This window comes from Falco peregrinus, chromosome 2 (genome assembly GCF_023634155.1).
Source record: "Falco peregrinus isolate bFalPer1 chromosome 2, bFalPer1.pri, whole genome shotgun sequence".
Classification (NCBI taxonomy): Eukaryota; Metazoa; Chordata; class Aves; order Falconiformes; family Falconidae; genus Falco; species Falco peregrinus.
The window spans coordinates 50979624-51005145 of record NC_073722.1 but is presented as its reverse complement, the minus strand read 5'-3'; the positions used below and the strand labels follow the sequence as shown (position 1 = coordinate 51005145).

The 25522-nt window shown below is 38.7% G+C and overlaps 1 protein-coding gene across 2 annotated transcripts in view; it reads left to right on the top strand.

Annotated features, from left to right (window-relative positions):
* Positions 1–393: 393 nt before the first annotated feature.
* Positions 394–25522, top strand: part of MAN2B2 (mannosidase alpha class 2B member 2) — a 31248-nt gene continuing 6119 nt past the window's right edge. The window contains exons 1-11 of one of the 2 annotated variants that reach the window (XM_055796177.1): positions 394–553; positions 4140–4286; positions 7864–7969; positions 10369–10541; positions 11779–11894; positions 12923–13100; positions 16239–16437; positions 19708–19898; positions 20760–20946; positions 21838–21971; positions 24152–24408. In XM_055796177.1, the coding sequence (XP_055652152.1) occupies positions 428–553; positions 4140–4286; positions 7864–7969; positions 10369–10541; positions 11779–11894; positions 12923–13100; positions 16239–16437; positions 19708–19898; positions 20760–20946; positions 21838–21971; positions 24152–24408 (1814 nt within the window). In that variant the 5' untranslated portion in view covers positions 394–427. The remainder of the gene's footprint in view (positions 554–4139; positions 4287–7863; positions 7970–10368; positions 10542–11778; positions 11895–12922; positions 13101–16238; positions 16438–19707; positions 19899–20759; positions 20947–21837; positions 21972–24151; positions 24409–25522) is intronic. The other variant, XM_055796176.1, reaches the window with a different exon arrangement.

The window sequence follows — 25522 nt, the reverse complement described above, 5'->3', positions numbered from 1 at the left end:
ATGAACTATTATACCCTGAAATAAAGAACTAGCATTCCACTCAAAAGAATTTCCTCAAAAAAAAAATATTTATAGCTGTCCAAGGTGTAGTACTCAACATCTCTCTGATCAGTCTAGTTTTGTAAGAAAACCAGCCCCAGGCTTACCAACGAGAAGCCATCAGGACTACCCAGGGGCTGCGGCTTTAACTGGCTCTTGCACCCGGCTGCAGGGACCTCAAATAGCCGCAGAGCAGCCCGGGGCTAACACGAAGTCACGCCCTCGTGCCTCAAAATCCTCTCACGTAAAAGAAAACTGCTATGGCGGTTTTTTGTTTTTTGGTTTTGTTTTTTTTTTTTTTTTACAAAGCAGCTGCTCTCGAGAGGCGAGCCTGACGCCGGGAGGCGGTGCCGGGCGGCGGGAGGCGGAAGCGCGGTGGGGAGCCGCCATGCGTCCCCCGCTGCTCCTGCTGCTGCTCCCCAGCCTCCTCCCGGCAGCCCGCGGCCGGGCCGAGCTGCGGGCCTTCGTGGTCGCCCACAGCCACATGGACGTCGGCTGGGTTTACACGGTGCAGGTGGGGCCCCTTCGGAGCGAGGTTGGCCGGGGTGCATACGGCGCGGCCGGCTTCTCCCCGGGGCGGCCCGGTGGGCTGCCGGGGTACGGGTGGGCTTGTCGGCTGGGGGCTGAGCCTCTCCCGCTGCCCGGCCGCAGCTCAGCTCCCTGGGCGCCTACAAGCTTGCAAAACTACCCGGAGCCGTGGACCGCTGGTAGTAGGATGTCTACCTGCCTCTGTCCTAACACCCACCCGCTTGCAAAGGATCGTATAAATCCTTGTAAGGTGCATCTCCTGCCCTGAGTCTGTCCGGGAATGTGCTCCATCACCGGGTGTTTTGGAATCCTGACGCTCGTTTGGAGCAAGCAGGGTTAGCTTAGGAGCTGTGCCCATGAATTTTGGGTTTGCATGCACCTGTGTTCTGATGGATTTTTTTTTTTTTCTTTTTTTTTCAGAGGAAAATCTTCAATCTGTTTCATGGTGTGCTTGGATTATGTGGCAGGTTTTCACGGTCTTTCTGTTTCTCTTGTTACTAAACCAAAACTCCAGGAAAACTTCCTGTTTTTTCTTCGAGATGAGAGCAGGATACCAGGGCCTCCATAGTTGGGGTGGGGTTGGAGTCTCGTTCTAGTGCCACAGAAGTGGAGTAACAAAGTAATTTTTACTAAATACATGAGATGCAGAGTAAAATAAATCAGGTGGGACATTAATACCTTTTATATTTGTTAGTCAAAATGCTGAATTCATCTTCATTAGTATTAATTTCTTGCATTCCTGTGAAAGATGCTATGGGTGCTTCACTTGCTAGAGTGAAGTTGCATCAGATGTTTAACTAATAAAAAAGAGCTAATGGTTCACCAAGGCATTTGTGCTGTGCATGTGTTTTGTCCTCCCTTTTTAGGAAAGATTAGCGAATTACTCTTAATACTCCAAACTCCTACTTAAATTGCATAAGGGAACATGAAAAGAATTTTTGTTCCGGTCAGTTAGTGGTAGAAAATCTCCTCTGAGAGAAATGAAACACATAATTTATTTCTCTCTCTCCCTTTTTTTTTTTTTTTTTTAAGAATATGCAATTGCTTGAAGCCTCGGTTCCTCTGCTATTAAATCACAAGCATTAGCAATTCCTTTAGTCAAAAACCACAGAGGTTACCTGTGGATCATTTCAAATGCTCTGTAGTAAAGTGAAACCTGGAGGTAACTCTCTGGAATACTAATGGGATCCCAACCAATTTTACATTTTTGGTTTGCTTAGTTAATAGGTTTCACTCATGACTGACAACATGTATTTAGTGTTTCATTTCTCCATGTATAATGTGAAAAATATGTGTTTTATTTATGATATCAGAACAGCAATCTTCATTGCATGCCAGAAATTGCAGTATTGATGGAGAATTCCAGCATTGGGTGTACAATAAAACTTTCATTTTTTTCCTTTCAAAGCAAGCTATCTGTTGCAATTTGATAATAGTGGTACCATAACTTACGTGAGATGTGGCATCTCACTGACATACCTTGCCGTAACTGTGAAAGACACCTCACCATTGTCTAGAATGCAATACAAAACAATTCTTACATCATGCTAGAAGTTTAAAATCTATATTTAAATAAGTAAAATCTTGCCTGGTTTATTTATACTGGCTTACTGCTTATTGTTTCATTACTCATTATCTCATTAACTGATAGAGGATATGAATTGGAAAGAAAGTTATTACTGTTGCTTGCAAGTGTCCTGGTTTATGAGAACAATTATTTTCAATTCCCACCCAGATGAGTGGGGTTTATAAAATTTGTAGGATTGGGTAATATCTTACTGCTTAGCTCCAGCATAGTTTGAGTCAGAATATAGAGTGTCTTGCCTTAATGTCCAAAATACCTCAACAAATTATTTTCAATGAGTTACTACACAGAATATTTTAATATTGTATTAAATTTGAAAAGTCCTTGTTCAGCTCTTAAAATCTAATGTACTCCGCTATTAAGAACTAAAGTTGAACCTGATGCTGTAATCATTGTACATGTACTTGGATTTTAGGATGTATTGTTTGTAGCCAATTGCCAGTCAAAAATGAAAACTCCTTAGCGGTCATTTGTGTGTCACTGTTGAGTATTAATAAAACTTAAAAGCCATTCCCTTAGTTAAAATTTCATATTGAATTAAACATCTAATAATAATCTTGATTTTAAAAAAAACTTAAGAACTGATTGAGAAATCGTTGAACAAGTAATTATTTGCATAAGCACTACAGTATTTTGAGCCGTTACTCCTACACTCAGACGTTTTCCCTTTTCTAATCACACTTTAGCATTTTTACAAAGATAGCAGTATTTCAGTTGTAGAAAGCAAAGGGTTAGAAAAAGTTCATTCTGATTTGGATCACATAATCCCCTTCTTATTTCAAAATGTGATTTTCATATAGGGAACTTGCTTAAATTAATAATATGGATTCATATTTACATATCATGCCCATCAGTTTTTATGTGGGTGAGAGATTTATGTGTCAATTACTTCAAGATGTATGTGTACGTATTGTGGTGTGTGTTCTTAAGCAAGTACCAGTAGTTTAAGTAGAAAAGTGTTATGCTTAGTGTTAAAAACTACATGTGTTATAAATATATATATATATATAATAATAATTGCTATAACAGGCAGATAACTTTGTTACAAAAAACACAGACAGTACTGGAAATCCTAGGACCTCTGCTGTTGTCTTTAGACATTCTGTATCACTTTGAAATGAAGTAAAGGCTAGAAGACTGGATCTGGACAGCAGAAGTTCTGGCAGGGATAAGTGTACATAAAATATCTTCATGTGCACAACTTCAAAATTAACGTTGTTAATTTGATACCATATCATAGGATATAACAGTGTGATAGGTTATTTGACTGATACAGCTATCATGTTTGCATTCCAATAAAAATCCATAGGCCTTATTCTGGAATACATGTCGCATTAGGAACAACATAGACAGCGTAGATGCATAAATTCTCACACTGGGTGATTCTATGTCAGCTCATTCTAAGAGTCCTTTGCCAGTTAGGTTTTACTCTATCCTAAAACATCAAGCCAGATGGAGTTATTTTTCATGACTGAAGCTTCTAAGGCAGTAATAGTATAATTTACAGTATATGTATCACTGCATTACACTGGCAATGCACACCCATAGCACAGTCGTACTTGCTCTGAAGAAACAATTCTGGTAGTTTAGGTCATCAAAAGAAGAGCAGAAATGGAAGAATAAAGTGTGCATGTGGGTTTTTTAACTGTGTTGGTGCTAAGTCTTATATTCATGGCACTGTTGATGTAAGGGAAGGATGAAGACAGGGTAAGCTGTTCCCAGTACATCAAAAAGAAAGTGTGTATTGTTGCCTGCTGATCTTGGGGGGAGCCACGCCTTGATCTAGTCAGGTCCCCAGTCAGAGGTTGTATTTTGAAGCAGAATGGCCCACAGGCTGTACATAACGAGATAGAACTTTGTTGTTCTGAGTGTTCAAATATGACATTTTTGATCTATCTCTTTTGAAGCCCAGTGAGTGTTCAGAACAGCCCGTTTAACAGTGGCAAAATAGTTTGTTTTCTACTTTTTTTCCCCTCTCTTTTTTCAGGAAAGTATGCATGCTTATGCAGCAAATGTCTACACATCTGTTGTAGAAGAGCTAACAAAAGGAAGGCAGCGCAAATTTATTGCTGTGGAGCAGGAATTCTTTCGACTCTGGTGGGATTCAGTAGCCACGGATATGCACAAGCAGCAGGTAAGTTGCACTAGAGCCATGCTTTCTGTTAACAAAGCGTGCACGCTCTTTTCAGGGGACAAGGAGGGGCAAAGGATTTCACCATTTGCTTTTTACCCAGATCTTGTGTAAGCTGTCTCTGAATCTGGTGAAGGACTTTTAATTCTGAAGGCAGTTACAAGAGGTTAAAACCCCAGCTATAGATTAGAGCGGTAGGAGGTAGTAACCTTTGCACTGCACACTCTTTACACTTCACAGTTCTCATTTCATTGGTCACTTCGTTATTTGGGGGCATGCTAGTATAATGTGGGTGATTCTGAAAGAGGCTGCACCAGTATCTGTTAAACATCTGAAGCCTAACACTGCTCACGAGAGGAACTTTTTTTCTTTCCAGTAAAGTACTGCTCAAAAACCTGCTCTTTGTAAACAAGGGTAATGCAGCAAAGAGGTGACTAAAGATTCAACAGCAGTGTGTTTTTCCTGGTAAAGATGTGAAGTTTTATTTGTCACTGCTTCTCTGGCATGAAGTAAACATCCTGAAATCAACGGCTGGGCTGGCAGCCTAGCAGCTGGTCATGTGTTACATTGCACTGCAAGATGTTTAAGTTTTGGACCTTAAAACTAGAGGGTATACAAGTGTGGCTTCCCGTAATACTCACACAGAACTCCATGATCTGTTCTGTTACCAGGGTCCACCCAGCAGTAGCATACTACTTGCTGTACTTTACATTCCGGTTTGTTTAAAGTACTAGATGTTAAGAGCAACATGTGAAAAAAGACACCTCTTGTATGTTTATTTTTAACCTAGTCCTTCACTAAATTCTGAATTTTCTGTAATGTTCAGTATTTAAATAACAGCTTACAGCCTGTGTGCAGCTGATCTGTGTATGAGAGATTTTGCTGTGTATGGGCAGTTCGGTGTTTTTGTGTGGTACTTTGCCCATACTTGCCTGTGCAGGACAATTTTCTTGACTGTTTTTAATTAGAGAACTGTACTGTAAGTCTGGGATTGGGGAATTAAAATAGCATAGGAACTACTTTGTGCAGGGACAGAAGAGTACTCTAACTTTCTAAGGTAAGTTGGTCTTATTTCAAATATGTTATGCTGTTATAACCCAAGTATAAAGTAAAGGTCTGTTTCTGGTATCTATTCTTGCTGTTCTGTGGAATCCAGAAGAGTAAATGTGTATCACATTTGACCTGAGTAGTGCAAAACTACTACTTACAATTCAGCCTTTAATTTCCTAGCCTAATTACTGATAATTGTTGCTTTCAGGTGTTTTTAGTCAGTTTTCTAGTTACTTTATAGTTGCATCTCTGAAAACTGAAATTATTAAAACCACATTCCTCTTAAACCTGTATGTGAAACATTGAGTCTATAGTAATATTTAAGAGCTATGATGCTTGCTGTTAAGTGACACATTTTAATGTTAGCAAGTTGGGCCTTGAAATTAGGTCACTCTCATTACTGTCCTGCTTTTTTTCACTTGAACTCTAGCATGAATGATTTTCTGTAGTACGAGCTCTCTGGTTTTAATTTTCCCCCTTTTTTTTTTTTTACTTGGAATACAGGATTTAGTTTCTTTTGGAATGTCTGCTTTGGATTAGGGCAATAGAATTAAAAACTAGTAAAAAGTGCAGCCTAAGTACTGAAGCTGATTTTACAGTTCAGATGAGAGTGAAATGTATTGCAGCAGTACTCAGCCAGATATGAACCTCCTAGTTCTCAGTGCATTTCTTGTGTGAACCATTCCTATCACCTTACCCTGGCTTGATGTCTGGGTGTTTTAACTAGGGGGAAAAAAAGATGTGTGGCCACTTCTATCTGGTTTGTAGGGGTGAGTTCATGTAAGGATAGTAGTAATTGTCCCAAGGACCACAGATATGTTCTTCTACGATAGCAGCCTGCTGCTTCTAAGTACTGCTGCATCTGTTTCCTCTGTTTCTCCTTCCTTTTGCCCTGTTCTGGTTAGCAAAAGTGCTTGTCATTGCAGATACTGTTTTCTTTTTTTTCTAGGATTGGATATTATTTAAATTACTTGGATTATTTTTCTTGTGTTTTCAGACTTCCAGTGGTTACATGAAACTTGCATTAAAAAAACATCTCCATGGCCCAAAGTTTGAATCAGAGTTATCATTTGAACATCCATCCAAATGGGGAATAATAGCCACAGATGCTTTTCATGTAGGTCAGGACCAGTTCTGTGCTGACACCAGATATCAGTTATCTGGTCTCCCAGCATGCTAATCAGTCACCACAGTTGGCTGGAACTAATTTAGGAATGCTGAGCCCTGAAGCATTTTCACAACATTGTGAATGAGAGAAATGATTCTAATCAAAATTGACAATCTGGCATCGTATCTGAGCAGACACTGCAGGTTCCTGGGGTAATAAACATAATAGCTCTGGAATTGGCATCCTACATGACAGATATATATATATATATATAAAAAAAAAAGGTGGATATTAAAATATGTATTTATTTGAACTTTCATTGTTGGAAGTTTGAGGTATCTTTGAAGTGCCAGCTAGTGAAGCAACTATAATAAAAACAGAAGACTCCCTAACACTTCTAGAAAGGGACACAGACTATTACATCGTCCCTCCAAACACTGCCCCCTGCTTCATCATGCACATTTGCTGAAAATTTTACTTGTCAGCATACTTCTTGTTTCTAGTGATTGAAATTAAAAAAAACAAACAAACAAACAGAAAAACCTTGAACAGTTGAACAGGTCTTAATATACTGACAGTTTTTAAACTAGGAAAAAGAGACCAGAAATGAAGTATAGCAGTGGGTTTATCAACCAAGCAAACCTGCTACATGTGGAATAAATATTTCTTAATAAGGTATTCTGTCTCTCACAGGCTGAGCAACCTGTCTGTGCTCTGAAGGCAAAGTAAATACATGCAGAGTAGAAGTGATATGTTTGTGGCCACGGTGTGATGGCACACTCTGTCTCCCTCCTGGATCCCACAGAACTCTGTTTCCAAGCTGTTAACGGGGGTGGTAGACTGAAGGAAACCCAGGGAGCCTGGCCATGGCTACTTGCATGGGGTTCCATCGCTGCTTGCATGGAGTTGCATATTGCTCTCTCATCCAGCCACCCAGTGCCTTCCCTAAGCCAAGACAGATGCAGCAGGAGGAAGACTTTTGGAGAAGTACTAGTATCTTGTATCTTCTGTTATAATCCTCCAGCTTTAGTTGCCTTGAGGCAGGATCCTAGGCTGCTGCCAGTGCAGTGTATGGGGACAAGTTAGTGTTTAGGTAGTATAAAGGCGTGGTAACAGCCCTACTGAGAAACACCAGAAGGTCAGAGTCTGCCTAGCAGTGCATCCTTTGTGCCTGCTACCTGGTTTCAGTGTAAGCTGGGTAAACCAATGCACTGTGCAGTGTGTTAGTATGCTTTTTTCTTCCCCTGCATCTCCTTTCAGTAGCACTTAGTACAGACAGCCTTTTATCCCACTTTTGTCCTGAATGCCTTCTTGACAAGTGTTGTGTCTAGGTAATGTGCTGTGATCTGAAATGAATTTGCAGCCTTTTTGGATAAGGCTGAAATGATGTTTATGTTCTTTGTCTTAATTGCGATATCATAGGTCCATAAGTTGCTTCAGGAGGGACAACTGGAATTTGTCATTGGAGGGCAAGTGATGCATGATGAAGCCGTGACACTACTTGATGATCAAATTTTACAGTTGACGGGTATGCATATTTGCATTTAACTTTTATTTTTCCTTGTTATTACCTTGAGGGGTTTGTTTGCTTTTCATTTCTCCACCCCGAGATTGCTATTATTTTCTTACTCTTTAAAAACTGATTAAAGCATCTCTTTGCAGATTGGTTTATCTGTATAAAAATCTTTGCTTTAAAAAAAAGGAACAGAACAGTTCTTCATTAAGCTGAAGGGTTACTGAAAGCTGGCTTGCAGTTTAATTGATGTCAGTTATAAACTCCTTTGGAGCAGAGGCCTTTCTTGGGGTGTGTGTTTGAGAGCTTAACCTCTCGAGAAGATAGTTACAGTGAAATTGAGGGTATGAAATACTCTGGAAGAAAATACCTGGTAGCAATTTAGAGTGTGGGGAGGTTGTATTGTGTAAGCAAATTCTTCTGCAGAACATGGGCCATAAAATGTCACTGAGGTCAATTGAACTTAATTGAAAGACCTGCTTGATGAAGAAACCCCCATTTGTAATGATGATCATCAGCCTCTTAGAAATAGGGGCTTATTTCCCAAGAGATGCACCATTTCCCATTTTAGTCTTCTAGCTTCTGCTTCCAGCGATTTGTATGTTACACCTCTCCATCTGATGGTTTAAAGAGTCTTTTAGTATTTAGGTTTATCTCAATCTGGTTAATGAAAAAGGAAACCAGATAAATCATGCCACCACTGTGCTATTGATGCCTACAATAAGTCATGAGGGAGTAGCATGCTTTTGTGGGGTGGCAGGGGATGTATTAGCCCCAGCTGTCTGTCATGGCTGGTGTAAACCCTGCCCATTTCAGGGCTACACTCTGGGCAGCTTTCTACATAGGAGAGTGAAGGGTCAGAAAACACTTTTATCATTTGCTGAATCTGACTGTGCAGCACTGCTAGCCTTCTTCCTTGCTTGTCAGTGTTTATCAGGAGTGCAGGGATAGCAGCTGCTTTTGCATCTCAGTGAGTCACCATGTCATGCTCTGGCCAAGAGGAAGAGAGAGGATGAGTATATTTTTTTCTCATTTGACTCCTGTGTTTAAACGTAGTATGGGCTTAGTACACCAAACCTAGGACTTCTCCAAGGAAAATACCAATACTGACTGAAGAGTCCTTTTGTTAAATGCAAATGCAGTTTTCTATTTCATTGCAGATAGCTGTGAAAAATATTATTCCTCATTTAATATCTCATTCTGTGTATAACCATAATTTTTTAGAAAAAAGAAAATTGAAGTTTGGTAATTTATTCAGCAGGAACAAAAATAGTAATATATTGTAAAATTCCCATTTATTTTTCCTGAAAGCACTCTTCTCCGTTTGAGTTACAAACAAACAAACAAATGTATCCTTGCATTGTGTGTGGAGTTCATCTTCAGAAGAGAAAGCCAATGCAGACATTTGCGGTCTACATTTTGTGTCTTCTCCTGCCTGTCCAGCCAGCTGTGTTTTAGAAGAGCCTAGCAAACTATGCCTAAAATGTGCTTTAGTCAGAAGAGTTAAACATCTTGTGAATATTTTCACTAAAGAAGACATTAACCACAGGAAAGATGAAGTGAAATGAGAATGCCTTGCAACCTCAGTTCTTCAAACATGATATTAAAACTTGGAATAGAGTTAGTCCAAAATGGGGAAGATACGGCTGTATTTTCAAATAGTTCTGAGCACAATTCCAAAACTATGAAATTAAGGTCTGAAATTATTTCATTAATTATTTATTTATTCTGATTATGAGGATCCTGGTGTGATGTACTGGAGTACTGAATAAAATCTACTGCTTACTTGATTGGTCTAGGTTTTTTTAAATCATTTGTCTGAGTTTATTCTATATTGTCTGGTCTTTCTAGTTTGGGAGTTTCTTGTTCTGAAACTCATTTCGATACAAAATTAATAACATTGGTTGTACATAACGTTTTTTATCAAGATTGCTATTAACCTTTGGGGTTTTTCTTTTTTTACCATTGAGGACCATGTTAGTTTTGTTTACTGGTTGTCTTCGCTGTCCCTTTGTCCTTGATATGAGACTGAAATTTTCTGAGAATGGGTGGTATGATTTGAGCAAACATAAACAAACTCAACTCCAGCTTGTTTTCATGCAGACTTCAACCTGGTTATTAGCCTTAACCTAATCTGTATCTAAGTTCTTTTTCTCAGGCTTGTCTCTGATCATAATTCCTTTTTGTTATCCATCTTTTATGATGTTAGTAAGTTATATTTGGCATAGCAAAATAAATATTGTCAGTGTGAAACTTTCTGCTGTGAATCATTAAATTCCTGGAACTTTAAATACTATGGAAAACAGAGACAAAGATCTATCCTTTAAGTGCTTATCTGTAATACTATATGCCTATTAAATTTATAAAATGACCTTACAAAAGCATTCCTAACGTGAAGAAATTTTGCTTTGCAGAAGGCCATGGATTTTTGTATGAAACTTTTGGGATCAGGCCTCAGTTTTCTTGGCATGTTGATCCTTTTGGAGCTTCAGCTACAACATCAACTGTTTTTGCTCTGGCTGGTTTTAATGCTCATCTTATTTCTCGGATTGATTATGATCTGAAGGCTGACATGCAGAAAAACAAGGTAAAAATGAATCCCACTGCCAGCCTCTACTTACAGTAATCTAAACCATGACATTAAGATAAGCATTTCTCTGATCTGTGCAAGAAAATCTACATATTTCTTCTCTAAAAGTGACATGCTGCTTGCATGTGGCAATGGTGAAATATATTGTGTAACATGGTCAAGTAATGTCTTCATGACTTCTGGTCAAGGATAAAATATAGTGTAGCCTGAAGAAGACACAAAATGTGAGCAGTTGGGCAAGGCTAAGTGGGCATTGAATTAGGAGAGTTTGAACTGGAGGCATCCAGAATGCATTTCAGCTTCCCCTGACAAAATCTTAGTATGTTGGGGTTTATATAGACTGTTGTGAAATGTAGTGTGTATGTTTGGGCATGGTGGTTGTCATGCTTGGAACATTTATTTGTGCCTATAAAATTGATAATACTAGGTCACTTAGAGTGGCAGCTAATCATGTTTTTGCTGAATTCAGTTTTTTTGCTTTATGTTCTGTCTTCTGTCACACCGTGTCACACACACAGTAAGCGTCTGTCTTTTTGTATCACAATGTTGGATCCTGATCTGTCATCAGTTTTACACACTAGATTATGTGTAAATAAGGGTCTTTCACTAGTATGTGCTGGGCATTATGCAGTTTTTATGTATCTTGGGTGAAACTCAAGCATCTCTGAAAAAGACAACAGGATTCCTGTTGAAGTTGCTGAAGCCTGGACCTACCACCTTATGTTTGCAGTGAATTGTGATGCTTGCTTTCTGCTAAAATCTTTCATGAGCTTTTGACAATCTTTCCAATCTGATTTTTTTTTTCTGGCACGTGACAGTCTCGAGGCTTCCAAAACTGTAAAAATTCTGTTCCAGTGAATTAAACATTGATTCCCACTGACTACATTGCAATCCAGACTACATCTGGATCTTTCCTAGCTTTATAGGTGTTCAGCTTCCACTGAAACAAGATGTAACACGTGTGATAAGCAAGACGTACATCTGGATTTCAGCGGTATGGTGTCAGTGTGCTGTGTCCTCTCCTCCATCAATCTAAATAAAGGCAACGCTGTAGTCTCCTATATATAGTATGTGATCTTGCTTGGGGTACCGTTGGCTGGTCTTAAGTAAAAGCACTTGAAGTATTAGAAGTGGTAGAAGGGAAGGTGGACGCTCTGAAATCTCTAAGTTTTAATGATGGGATTTCTCTGCTTGTCATCAAGGGTAACAGTTTCTTGCCTTTTTTATTTTCCAGAAGCTTCAGTTCGTATGGCAGGGCTCTCCTTCCTTATCTGAAAGACAGGAGATCTTCACCCATGTTATGGATCAGTACAGTTACTGCACCCCATCACACATACCTTTTTCAAACAGGTCTGAAGGTTTCCTAAACAGGCAGAAATACTGATCGCTTTTGAGAATTTATATGTTGGAGTTTAAGCATTTCCTTTGACTATTTTCTTTCAACACTATTCTACTGCTATCTCTTGACCTATGGTAGGTCAAGGAGATGTCTAGACTCTGTAAATATAAGTCAGGATTATTGAACACCCCCAGCTACCCAACCATAATGCATGAAGTTTGTTCAGTACCTAACAACTGAATGCTTTAAAGTGACACTTACTACTGACAGGCATTAAAAACACTTGAAAATATTGACAGACTTTAAAAATAAAGTTTTCTAGCATCAGGAGGGTTGGAACACAGGTATGGCTTTCATCTACATATATATATATATATATGTATATATGTATGTTTGTATGTATATCATGTCAGTCCCTATCAAAAAAATATAGAATAAAAATGGGAAACAAATCAATTGCTATAAACAGAAAATTTACAAAGCAGGACTAGGTTTTGTTTCTTTGCCTGGAAAGTTAAGATTTAAAAACTCCAGGAAGCTCAGGATGGACTTGGCTGTTGCTAATTGATTTTCTGTGGGAGATTTTCAGCATTATATTGAGCTGCAATTGTGTGTATTATATCTGTATAAACTAAATCAACTAAATTTTTCCATTTACTTTGTGAAAAAATCTGAGAGCTTTTGAAAACTTTATTTTGCTCATTGGCTTATCCACTAAAATACTCTTTGTAAACTAAGTCTACTTGAGTGAACATCATTGTTACAAAACTTGCTGGTTTGTCCTGTGATTTTTTTTGTTCTATGCCAACAATCAGCAGGGACTTGGAAAGTTGCACAGTGCAAAGCAAAAACCGGACAGCCTTACCCCTACCTCCACTCCCAAATAAACAATAAACCTAAATACTAGCAATGAATATAAACTGGGGGTTTTTTGCTTCTTATTCCCTGTGCTTCTGTATTTTATTCCCGCACCTTTTGACGTATTTTTCCCAGTTGAATAAATCCTGTTTATAGCCTATTGCTTTCTCCTTCTACTTAGGTCAGGATTTTATTGGAATGGAATTGCAGCTTTCCCAGATCCACCAAAAGATGGTGTTTATCCAAACATGAGTCTCCCTGTTACAGATACCAACATCCATCTGTATGCACAAACCATGGTGGCAAACATTAAGGAGAGAGCAGCCTGGTTCCAAACAAGTGATATTTTGTGGCCATGGGTAAGTGCATGATCAGCATTCGCTTTAGAAGTGGCAAGTACACCTAGGGTATGAACAGTAAGTAGATGGTACTTTGCTACAGTGTGTACTGCAAAAACATAGATACAAGCCACGTGACATTGAAGTGTTCCGAGTAGGGTCCAAATGTCTGATTAGTAAAGATTTTTAAAGACTAGGACTTCTTTGTACAGTCTGCAAGCTGCCTACCAAGTTTTCTGCACTTCTTAATATGAAATGTGACAAAATAGTAAAGATAACCTTTTGCAAAACTGTATGTTGCGATATTGTTTCCTTTTTTCTTTCCTTGTTTTGTCTAGTTAAACGATCTCTTTACATAACTGTTTAGCACAACATAACTGTATGTTAACAAAAATCATAGCGTTACAAAAAAACGTATTACCCATTAGGTAGATGAGATCTTTTCTAACTGGTATGCAATAATTTTCTTTTAAAGTCTTTGTATTTTAGTTAGAAACATAAGCATATCTCATATCCCAGCTTGGTGATCCAAGCACTTTTTTCAGCAATTTGCTGCTTTAATTACATCGTACATGTAGACATAGCACTAATATGCTCTCCTTATTTTTAAGTCTTTAGGAAGGAATAACTTTGCCTAAACTGAAGGTACAGTCTGGTTTTTTAATTCTGATGGATGCTGTAGTTCTCACAATATTAAAGGGAGATGTGTGTTCTTAAGTTGGCTATTCATGTCTGTTGTTGCAAAGAGAACAAACATTTTCTGACTGATGCAGCTTTGAGTCACTGATTTGTTCTTCTGTGTTTGTGATGCTGTTACTTTTATTGTTTGGGGTTTTTTTTTATAGGGGGTGAGGGAAGAAGCAGGGCATAATACTATACATATATATATGTGTATAAAACACTACTATATATAATCCAACAGTGCTATAGAAAAAGTTATGCTGGAATGGGGAGGGAGTTTCAAATAGTACAAATAAATTCCAAATGTCTAGATACAAACCTGTAGTTTTGCAGTAATGTAAGAAAATTTCAGTCTTTGACTTCCTGATTTGTGTGCTTGTGATAAGGAGCTTTAAACAAAGATATACTATGATTCTATATCTCTGTAGCTAATTTTAGCTGTTTTTTCATGATTACAAATACTTTGGAGTACTTGGATATTTATTTTTATTCCTTCAATTAAAAAATCAGGTAATACCTTCCCACTTAAACTCAGATCTCACATCGAGACTATTGGCACTTGTGATGAGTTATATGGACAACCAAGTGTTCATTTATGATCTGAAGCACTTAGTTGTACAGGAGTAGGCGTTGGGCTACGGGGCAGTATAAAAGTTCAAACCCACCTGTAGAGGCCATAGCAGCAGATGTATTTTCTCAAGGGCTGAAACAGATCCTTGAGATTTTTTTTGGCCTGTGTGGTTGAAATATCTGTACAGTAATGTATAGCATTCCTGTGAAAAGTTTTGTTCAGATAGTGAGTGAACATGATAACTAACTACAGCAGATTCTCCTGGATATCCTTTTTTCTACAGAGCTACACTAATCCTCAGCTGCTGTGTTCTGTGTCACTGTGAGCAGAGTCTATAAGCCCAGCATATCCCCTTCTGTAGTGCAAAGTGTCTACTTTTTATGAGGGAGTCTTCTTAGATCATGAGTTGAAAGTAGTGCTCTATAAATGTGAAATACTCTTGATTGGTAAACATATTACTTCTTCCCCACAAATCTTCCCCACAAATTTAATTGGAAGCAACCTTAGGAAGTCTGGTTTGCACTAACTGCCAGGATTTTCAGTATTTGATATGTTTTAGTAGCTCATTCCAGTTTGAAGTTGTTTTCCAATTTCTGTTATATGCATGGAGAAGATTTTTTAGTATCTCAGAAGAACTTTTCTGTTTTGGAAGTAGAATTTCCACGTTTCTGATCAGTGACTTACCCTGGTAGGTCTGAGGGGCAGGCAGGTGCACTGGGATTCATGAAGGATGCAACAGTGACCTTACTTGATGTGACCTTACTGGAAACATATAGTAAATGAAGAAAGGTAGGGGGTGGCCTTCTCATCTGGGAAAGAGAAGGGAGATTATTTGCCTTTGACTGCCGTCGAACTCATCAGATTCAGCTGCTTCATGAGTTGAATTTCAGCTCATCAGGTTAAACTCGTTGAGCTCATCAGATGAGGTTTGGGGTGGATTGCCAAGAAAACTGGCCATTTCTTCAAAACATCTGCTAAGTTTTGAAGACAAATTGCTGAGAGCGTTTTTATTTTGAAAATGAGATCAGGATTTTATGTGGCCTCCACAGCAAAGTGTTGACTTCTTGTGCAGTGCTTTCTATCTCAAGCACAGAGATGTGAAGATGAGGCTGCATTAAGCTGGTGTCAGGGTTGGCCTCTTTATGTGGAGGAGGTTTCTTAGTATGTTATTATGCTTCAGACCAATGCCTATACTGTAATGCCAGTAACTGAGGAATACATGTGGTGCCATGGCTAATTAGTTTTCCTGTTCAGCCACTGTTCTTGAACAAATCTGTGCTTGGTTATGCATTTTTGAATGTTTGCGTGTGCAAACAGTCTGTGTTGAGATGCTTTCAGGATGTCTTTGTGCAAGCATGCTCAGAAAGAAAGAGGCTTTAATACACAGTGTATCACCCCGCTTAACTGGGTGGGTGGGCACCAGAAGTACTACAGTCTACTGTCACGACAGGGGATCAGCAACACATTGTGTGACATTTGAACCTTAGGGATCTCTGTCCAGATTGTTTTGTTTCACATCATGACCTTAGTACTTCCTAAAGCTGTAAGCATTCTTAAGAGCAGGAAATAAGAACTTCCTTATAACTCCCTGTAAGTGGGAGAAATGCAGTCTGAAAAGAAACAAAGGTCATCTTTCCAGGCACGTGTGCATGCATTTTCCAGTTTCTACCACAAAATCTCATGCTCTCGCAAAATATGGTGTGTCAACACACTTGCCCCTATCTGTAATGCTGGTTGGTTATCAGCTGATATGTGTGAGTAACGCTACCCACTCTTGACATTTTTGTGACAAATAACTTTTATATGGGCAGTCAAGATCAAAAGAAATACCACTTTAATTAAAAAAAAAAATCCTTCTAAATTATGTGACCCGAAGTCATTTGACTGTTCTGTTTTTGAAATTTCAGGGCTGTGACAAACAGTTCTTTAATGCATCTGTTCAGTACTCCAACATGGACCTGTTGTTGGATTATATTAACAAGCATTCTAGTGAGTTTGGAGTGACTGTCCAGTATGCCACAGTTGGTGATTATTTCAAGGCAGTTTATAGCAGAAATCTTACATGGGAAATTCGGGACTCTCAAGACTTTCTACCATATTCAACAGGTAATTACATTTACAACTGCATATTGTCTGCCTCAAATGTATGTATTTAAAATTTTAATTAAAGGAAATTGAGAAAATGACAAAGAGGAAAACCTTCTTCTCCTTATAACATCTATTTACACTACCAGGTGTCATCAAATAGACAAGTTGAGCCCAACATAGTGGTATAAGGAAGATGGTAGAGCAGTGGTTGGAATATTTCTTTGGGACTGTAGGAAGCAATGGGTGGAGGGAAGAGACTGAAAGAAGAGTGTAGAAAAAGGCAAACTTGGCAAGAAATCTAACTTGAGGTTTTTGTCTTGCTGTCTATGAGTAACAATTGAGTGCAAAGGAAAGTTAAGCACAAGGTATATTTATGAGTGTAATGCCATCCAAAATATTTTAATGACCTGAAGAACTGGATAGATAATACAGTAATCAGGTTCTATTAACAATGAAAACAGTGACCAATGAGATAAACCTGGAGGCCTAGGACACCAGGCTGAAATTCAGTAGGGTATTTGAGTGGGTGGATAAAGAAAAAGAAGACTGCAAAGTATGTAACACACCACAAACTAGTTAGTAGACAGCAGTGATAGTAAAGGTGCTTCGCAGAGGCGTACCAACATAACTAATGCAAGAAGTCTCTCTTGACATTGGAGGGGTCCTGTCGGAATGTTCTAAAGCAGAGATCCTAGGACCCGTTCTACTTCAAATACAGATTTTGATCATTTGTTTCATGTTTGGACATCTGACTTGGAATTAGTTCTTTTCCCTGCCTTCCACATATTAGCATGCACAAACAACCCGTAGTCTCTTAGGAATTCTACAGTATTTGACCTGCATGTTATATCTCTCCTCCTCTTCCCCAAAAATGAGCCGTAGTAAGTTCGCAGTCCTCTAGATCCAGCGAACTGAAAGGAAACTGATAAATTGGAAGATACCTAGAAACAGAGGATGCATGGCCAAATAGAGCAGTGTCCCATTGTTACTGTTTAAAAGAAATGGATTATGCATAAATTAGAGCAGAGGTGGGAAGCGAGACATGGAGAAAGCTAGGAATATCTAAAGGAGAAGTAAGGCGGGTAACCAAGGGACCAGGACAATCTGAAAGCTCTTTGTTAGCACAGTGGAATAGGAACGGTCAAAGTGAAAGAGCTACTGCTGAGGATTTGATGTCGACTACGTAGTTCCAGGAAAACTGAATATAATCTTGTTGTATGGACTGAATGCCCATAGTGCTTGTTACACATTATCAGGAATCCAGTTCGTGAGCTCCCACACCAGTCTTTTATGTAAAGCAAAGCATTCTAGGCAAGGATGTCTGGTAGATCTTCACTTCAGAGTATGTTCCTGATCTGAACGACGTAGATGAACCCCTAAAGTCTCCTGGAGGAGAAAGTCTTGTGGTGAAAGTCTTGTCTTTTTCATTAAATAAAACAGTTCGGGGTGGGGGGGCGGGGGGGGATTGATCTGTAACTGAAGTCTCGAAAGTAAAAATACCATTTGTTTTCTGAAATGTCATAGCATGATGTGACACAAATTCATTGCAGCTGCTTGTTACTTGCTTGCTTCTTATGTGCTGCACTACCTTAGGTTTTCAAGTAGAGCTGAAAAGTACTGGAAAGATATGAAAGAGGGCATACCCTACCCAACATCCCTTTAATCCTTTTCCCCGGTAAATTTACCCTTTGGGGCCTCATATCAAAGTATGCAGAGAAGAGACAGCTAACTTCTCAGTTTCTAAACTCACTAATTTTTGTCACTGCTTGGATTATTATTAAAGTATCATTGGTATCATTAAAATACCTTTCTGTATAATTGTAGCTACCACTACTTCATCACATTTTTTGGCACTGGGGAGGTATATCTCAAGACTATTCTGTAACTTGTCTGTTAACTTTTCAATGAATAAAAATAACCATTGCTTCCTGTGAATCATTGCGTGGACTGATCCCTGGCTCACTTACCTCCCTCTAGGGATCATGTCATATCTGTCTTGGTGATAAATGCATTGCCAGTTCTAACTGCTAATATCCTTTTACATCTGGGCTCCTACTTGTGTCTTTTGGCATAATTTTCAGGCAGTAGTCAATTGCTATTAGCTTGCATAATAGCAGCACCTTTAGTGTTCTACGTGGGTGCCCACACATAGATGCAATTTCTTCCCCAAACGGCTTATGAGCCTTGCCATTCCGGTATAGATTTGACTGCACTTTCTCCCACATACTGTTTTGCTTCTTGATGATTAATCCTCTCTCATTCTTTCTGTGCCATTTTATTATGAGTCGCTTATTGGGCTTAGTGTCACTTCTGACATATACCTTGGAAACTCAAGTTTTAAGTCCCAGATAAGTATTTCCTTTTTCTACTCTACATTCTTTGTATTCTACTAGGATGCATGTGTGACTCCTCTGCTTGTAACCTTGAAAACTGAAATGGAATTCATTCTGTTTGAACTTCTAGTATTTTTCAAGCCAAAAATGATTTGTCCTGGAGTTTTTGAGCAAAGGATCCCATTTTCTAATTGTTGCCTTTGATCCTGGGCTGATAGCAGGTTGTTATGGTTGCATATATGTACTTTAGAAAGCACTTTCTGCAGCTTCTCTCTGGAAAAACTATCAGTGGTGTATTTAAAAAAAAAAAAAAAACAACAAAAAACAACTCCAAAACAAACAAACCCCACACTAAGTATAGATTTGGAGATTTTAAAAACAAGTATTTGTTTTCCTAGTTTACTCTGTAGGCTACCAGAACATACTAGCACTAGTTAACTGTTGAAATACTTTCGACTGACCACTTGAGGGCATCTTTTGATGTAGTTCGAAGTCATGTTACCACATCACTGTTTCTACTCCATTTTGAGGAAATGAAATTTCCTATAAGCCCCGCTGACTAAAAGGGAGATATATAGCGAGCATCTATCAAGCGGTAATCAAGGGTTATAATTAACTTCATTAATAATCAATAAAATATCCTCTGTGAAACTTTTACAGTTGTTTTGTGCGGATGCACAAAGAATAAATTTCTGCAAGCACAGGTTAACTTATTGATAACAGCTTTTTATCAACACTCGTGTTACTAGGCCTGTAGGAAGGAGAGTAGTTTTCCAAAGGGCACTTCCATGGCTGTGTTTCTTTGTTGGGCTTATGACTATTCCATTTGAGGGCTGGTGTGTAAGCCCACAGCAGGTTTCATGTAAGAAGTTCTACAGTAGTCTAATAAATAACAAATATGTGATAACTGACATGGTGTTTTGACATGCATTGGATCAGTTCAACTCTTTAACAGAGCCATTTCAAGCATGGACTGGGTTTTATACCTCCCGGAGCACCTTGAAAGGAATTGCAAGGAGAGCAAGTTCACTGCTTTATGCTGGAGAGTCCTTTTTCACACAGTATGTCCAGAAACACCCAGCAAGTTCTATTTGCAAATGTGAAGCCTTAAAGCAACTTCAGAGCCTTAGATGGGCAGTTTCAGAGGTAAGGATTGATTTATTTTTGAATTTGAATGAAAATGTTTATTGCCCAAAGATAAAGCTTTGCTTAAGCATTTCAGCTGGAGTGTCTCAATGTTGCTTTTATGTTTTTAGAAATAACTTTCCCCTTTAGCAAGCCATAAGTAAAAATAAAGCAATTTTGCAAAAAACTGTCTTGAAGCATGACTTCAGCCCCCTAGCCATACATTGAAGGCATGGTTACTGACAAATGTTTTTTCAGCTGTTGAAAGAGTATGTGTTTTCTTTGCATATGAAATTCCTTTTCTTAATGTTAGTTCTTCTGTTTACAAAATGGCTTTTGAAAATAAAAAAACTAAACAAAAGCTGAACTGAAAAATACTGATAATCTCTACTTTTGAAAGTTAGAAGAGGAAGGACAGATTTGTTTGTTCAAAATTCAGCAGCTAAGTGATCAGCCTCATGCCATTAACCATTTACAGGCCTTAGTGCTCTTGCTAGTAATAAACATTTTGTCAGTTAAGTTATTGACCAGATCTTAGTAGGAAGTGAAAAACTTGCCTTGTTGCAGTATTTTCGCTGCAGTCTTGGTTTTGGTAACTTGGTGGGGGTTGTTTCTTTCTATTGAGCATGTAAATTTTAGTAGTGTGTAAATATTAAAAGAGGAATATATATAGGGGGAAGTCTGTGTGCATCTCATCTTTGACCATTTCATTCTATATATAGGAATTTGGAATAGGCAAAATGTGAATCTCTAAATACAGCTATAATACCTTATTATTTTAAGTTGTATGTCTGAAGGTTAGTGAACCATGTTAATAGAAGTGCAAACCTGAAATTGTTATCCTGTTGCATTGTGACCTTTCAAACTACTTTTAAACGTAAGGTCCAGCACCATGATGGTATAACAGGCACAGAGTCTCCCAAGGTGAAGGACATGTACATGAATAACTTGATGTATGGAATGTTCAACGTAAAAAAGCTAATGGCTTCCATAATCTTTGACATGAACAATGCAAAGAAGAACGGAGAGGTCTATGCTTCTGTTTACGTTGAAGACTCAGGAATACCAGGTACTTTTTACCACAGCCTTTCCAGTTTTCAGGCTAACTTATGAAAGCTCTCATGTTTTCCTCCAAAACAGTCAACATACCTATGTACCACCCGAGTTCTGTGTACCACGGCTGGAAAATCTTGTTTGCCTTATGAGACCTTCCCGACCTGAGGCAAACTTAGATGAATGCATGAGCGATCTTTAAAGTGATGTTAGGCAGAACCCTACCCTAGTGCATGTATTAGACCTGGCTCCCAGATTCAGACCTCAAATGTAAAACGGAGGGCAGGAAGAGGTGCTGATCAGGGTAATTACTAAACTAACCTTACTGTACGACACAAGATTATGTGGTAAGAAGCACAGTCACAGTTAAGAAATTTTCTTGCTATAGTGTACAGCCAGCTCGTGTAAAAAATGTAAAATATTTTTCAAGGAATCTATTCTAAAGACTGTACATTCCATTTTATCTTTCCTTTGGAAACTTCTTAAACTGTCAAATATAAGCAGTGCCGTGGGCTGCACGACACACTGGTTTGGTTTTTTACAGGGTTGTTTTTAGATTAGACTTCTCACTTGATCTTCTGTATAAGTCTGATAAAGTTAATACTGCATGACAGTGAGTTGTGGTAAGCTGCTTATTTTCACTAAATGCATTTACGTTCAACTAGGGTGTCATTTTCTGAATACGTGGTCTCTTTATTGGGTAAAGAATAGAATAAAGCAGAAGAGCTTTTGATTTTATGAAGTACTATAAGATGTTTTCCTTTTTGCAATCATGAAGTTTTACTGTGGGCTTTTATGTTAAAATATCTTAAGATGGTTGTACCTAGACAGATCTCTCAAATACTTTTTAATATCACAGTTTAATACATGGGGTTTGTGACTGATAGCTTTGTTTGCATACACAAAGGTGCTACAGATGTTGACCAATATGTTGTTGTTTATAATCCACTGGCATGGAACATCACTACCTTTGTCACGGTTTCTGTCAGCCACATGGCAATGACTGTATATGATGAACTGGGACATTCTGTACCAGCACAGGTATTTCAACTTCGTTTCCTTCTGTTGCTTTTCATTCACTTGTCAGTTTTCACTGATTGGGTCCTACCTCCTGTCAAAATGTGGTAATATATAGTATTACAGTGAAAACAAGTATCAATTCAAACTGGGATTTTCCTAGTCCTCCAAATGTTTGGGGGTTTTTTTGTTGGTCTTTTTTTTTTCTTTTTTACTTGCCTGGTCTCTCAACTAGATATTTTTTTTTAAATGTCCAAAAGGGCCTCCTGCTCTTCTAGTGTGTTTGGTTTGTCCTTTGTATGCCTGCTGTGTGTGTGATCTGGCACTTTTAATCTTGCTTTTCTTTCTATAAAACACAGTTTCCATTAAAGCCTTTTTGGTTGAAGCCCTGCCCTACAATTGACAGTCCTGTTTGTACAACTGACAGATTGCCTTGGGGAGGAGAAGAGATTTAAGAAATGTAGGTCTTTAGTTACAAGCCCAAAAGAAACTGCTGACAGTCAGCTGCCATATGACAGCTCATTCTGTCATAGCCAAGCTCCAAGACAAGGCCAGCTGTTCCCTGGGAGGGAAGAAAGTAGCCTCAAGTGAAACCTAGCCCCAGCCTTTGTCAGGAGCATCTGCTGTAGGGAGTGCATCACCGTCAGTGGCTTGATAAACCTGTAGGAATGCCTCCTGCATGTAAGGCCTGAAGGGGCATGACACAACTCCAGATGCTACTCTCTGTCCCCAAGATGCCAGATAGCTCGGTAAGTTCTGCCAGCTGGACCTAGTTTCTATTACCTGTGGCTTATGACTACCTGCACGCATCAAGGTACACTGCAGTCGGGCAGCGATGCACAGCAGCTGTCTCCTGTTGCTGTATGTACATGACGCTGCTCTAAGACCGTGCAGCTCTCGTTGGGAAGCCGTCAGTCTCCTGGGTTAGCACAAGGTCATGCTTACCTGTCAGCCACTTACCTCCCAGAAGTCCTGCCATCTGAATTACATTAGCATTTTAAGATACAAGGGGATTGACATATTTAAAGCGTTTCTTTCAATATTTTGGATGCCCTAAAGTCAAGCTGTCGTTCTTTATTTTAAAAAGACAAAGTTCTCTGTTCTATAGAGGTGATCTGTACTCTCTTTTGCTGGAAGTTACCCATATATGCATTTGGATAGTCACTTAAGGCTAAATGAAATTTCTTTACCAGTAATGAGAAGGTGATTTGGGGGCTTTTTCTTCCAATACGTACCGTTCAAAAGTACACTCATATCACACCCTCTTTCCTTCTGAGAGAAAGAAGTTTTTAACTCAGAACCCTGATGTGAGTATGTGGCTGAGAGGACTAGAGGCTTGGCAAGCACTCTGCCTTCCTCTGTACTGCATGCATGAGTTGTACAGTGAAGGAAGAGAATGGGAGCAGGCCCTGTTGGTACCACTAAGGTTAGGAAGTCTGAGGTGTGAATAACTTGACATATTCCAATCCACAGGCTGAAGGTACAGACAACTTGCTTTAATTTCTGGTTAGTCATAACTAACCTCTTTGTCCATGTAATCTATACAGTATTTACCTAGTCCCATTTTCTTGCCCCAAACCAAAAGTGGTACTAAATTATATAACATTAATGGGCAGGATACATGTAATTGAAAGAGGATTAAGAACTGTTGTTTAAGGTATTTTGATACTAAGTAACACTGGTGGTCTGTTACTGTTCATATGTGTGCCACCTGCTTCTACCTCCCTCTCCGTGTCCTTTCCTTAAGGTGAGGGCATGTCAAAGTGCTTCCTCCTCTTGCCACAAATTTTCTCATACTTGCACTAGTGACATCGCTTATGCTTCAGTCTCTTTTCTGCCAATTGACTGTTTAGTTTAATTTGTGATTATTCTGCTCATCTGGACATTTTGCAATGCATTCTTAATCAAGATCTATGACTTCATGTTGACATTAAAATAAGATCTAACCTTGTAATTTGTTTAGTGACCCTCTTTCCTTCACTAGAAAGGCTAAACTGAATACTAAGTTCACCGAACGTGCAACTAAAAGCAGCATGGATCTACATTGTAGATCTACATTGTAATTGAGAATTAAGATTGGCATGTTTAGAAACTTATTTTTAAAGTAGTAGTTAATTTTTGTAATTTAGGGCTTATAACACAGGAAGATAGTTGTCTTGCTAACTGATTTTCTGTAATGGAGCATTGTGTATGTTAACATACAGGTTCAAAGCTCGGTGGGGTCCCATTCTACGTATGATCTGTATATTCTAGTTGCAGTAAGTGGTCTGAGCTACAGAAAATACAATGTTAGACCCTTGAATGGTAAGCAGTCTGCATTTATTGGAAGATCAGTCAAGTACAAGCGAAAAGACATAACTCGTTCAAATAAACAAAGTCGACAGTTGCTTCCTGTGGTTAACAACTGCTACCAGGTCTTGTTTGACCAAAACACGAATCTAATGCAGAGCATTACAGAGAGGTGAGATTACCTGCTTGTTTTTAATAATGTTTCAGATTCTGTAAAACGTTTTGTAAAAATCAGTTCAAGGACTATGTCATGTGCCTTAATTCTGAGACTTAACGAATAAAATTTCCTTTATATTCTTCACAATTCATTTTTTTCTCCAGCTCACATGTCTTCCTTTTCTACAGGAAATGTCAACACTAGCATAGGTGTGATTCCATACTATTTCTGTAATGTTGTTGCCCTGTTTAACCATGCAGTTGGTCTAAGATAAGATATCACAGTATTAACTAGTAGATCAGCAGAATCTCATTGTACTTTAGTTCTAAAGACGATTATGTGTTTGTATTAAAAATAAATAGGTAAACGCATACATTATGGCTGTACACTGAGCCTTAAGTGATAACGCAAGAGCTTTCTCTTACTAATCACTAGTGTTTTCCAAGTCCTGTATCACTCTTTCTGTGGTAGAAAACTACAAAACTTTTTGCAAGGTAATATTTAACTAAAGAAATTCCATTGAATCAGGAGATAAAATGGAAGAACAGTCAAGATCTGTGTGAGATTTGGGGTTTGCAGATTGTCTTTCTCCACTGATGTGAGTCGGCTTGATTCCTTCAGCTTCAGTGGAACTGTGCTGCTTTTTGCCTGCTCGGGATTGATTGTCAGCTATAAACTGATGGAAGATTTGACCCCTTTGACATTGGCCTAGTGACTACTGGACCTCTTTCACCTTTGTGGTTTTGTTCATAATTCCACCTCCTAGAGCAAGAATTTGTTGTCCAGTATAGTTAAAATCAGCTTTAAAAGTATATATAGATGGGCCTTAACCAAGAGCCCTGGAGTAAGTACTTTCTCAAAGTGGCTCCAGATTCTAACTTTCCAGATTCCATGACAAATTTAGTGAGGAATAATAAATATCTAAACTCAAATTCCATTTTTCTCCATCCTGTTCTGGCAGGCAGAAAGAGCTGGAATTCAGCATGTAGCAGAAATGGAATATTCACTTTCTTCACAAGCCTTCTGGCAAGCCCACAATGTTTGAGTTTCAGGAAGTTTGCTTTGGGTAATGGGTAAGAGCGAGGTGTCAGATCAGAATGGGAGGAAAGGTTAAAAAAAATTGTGATCT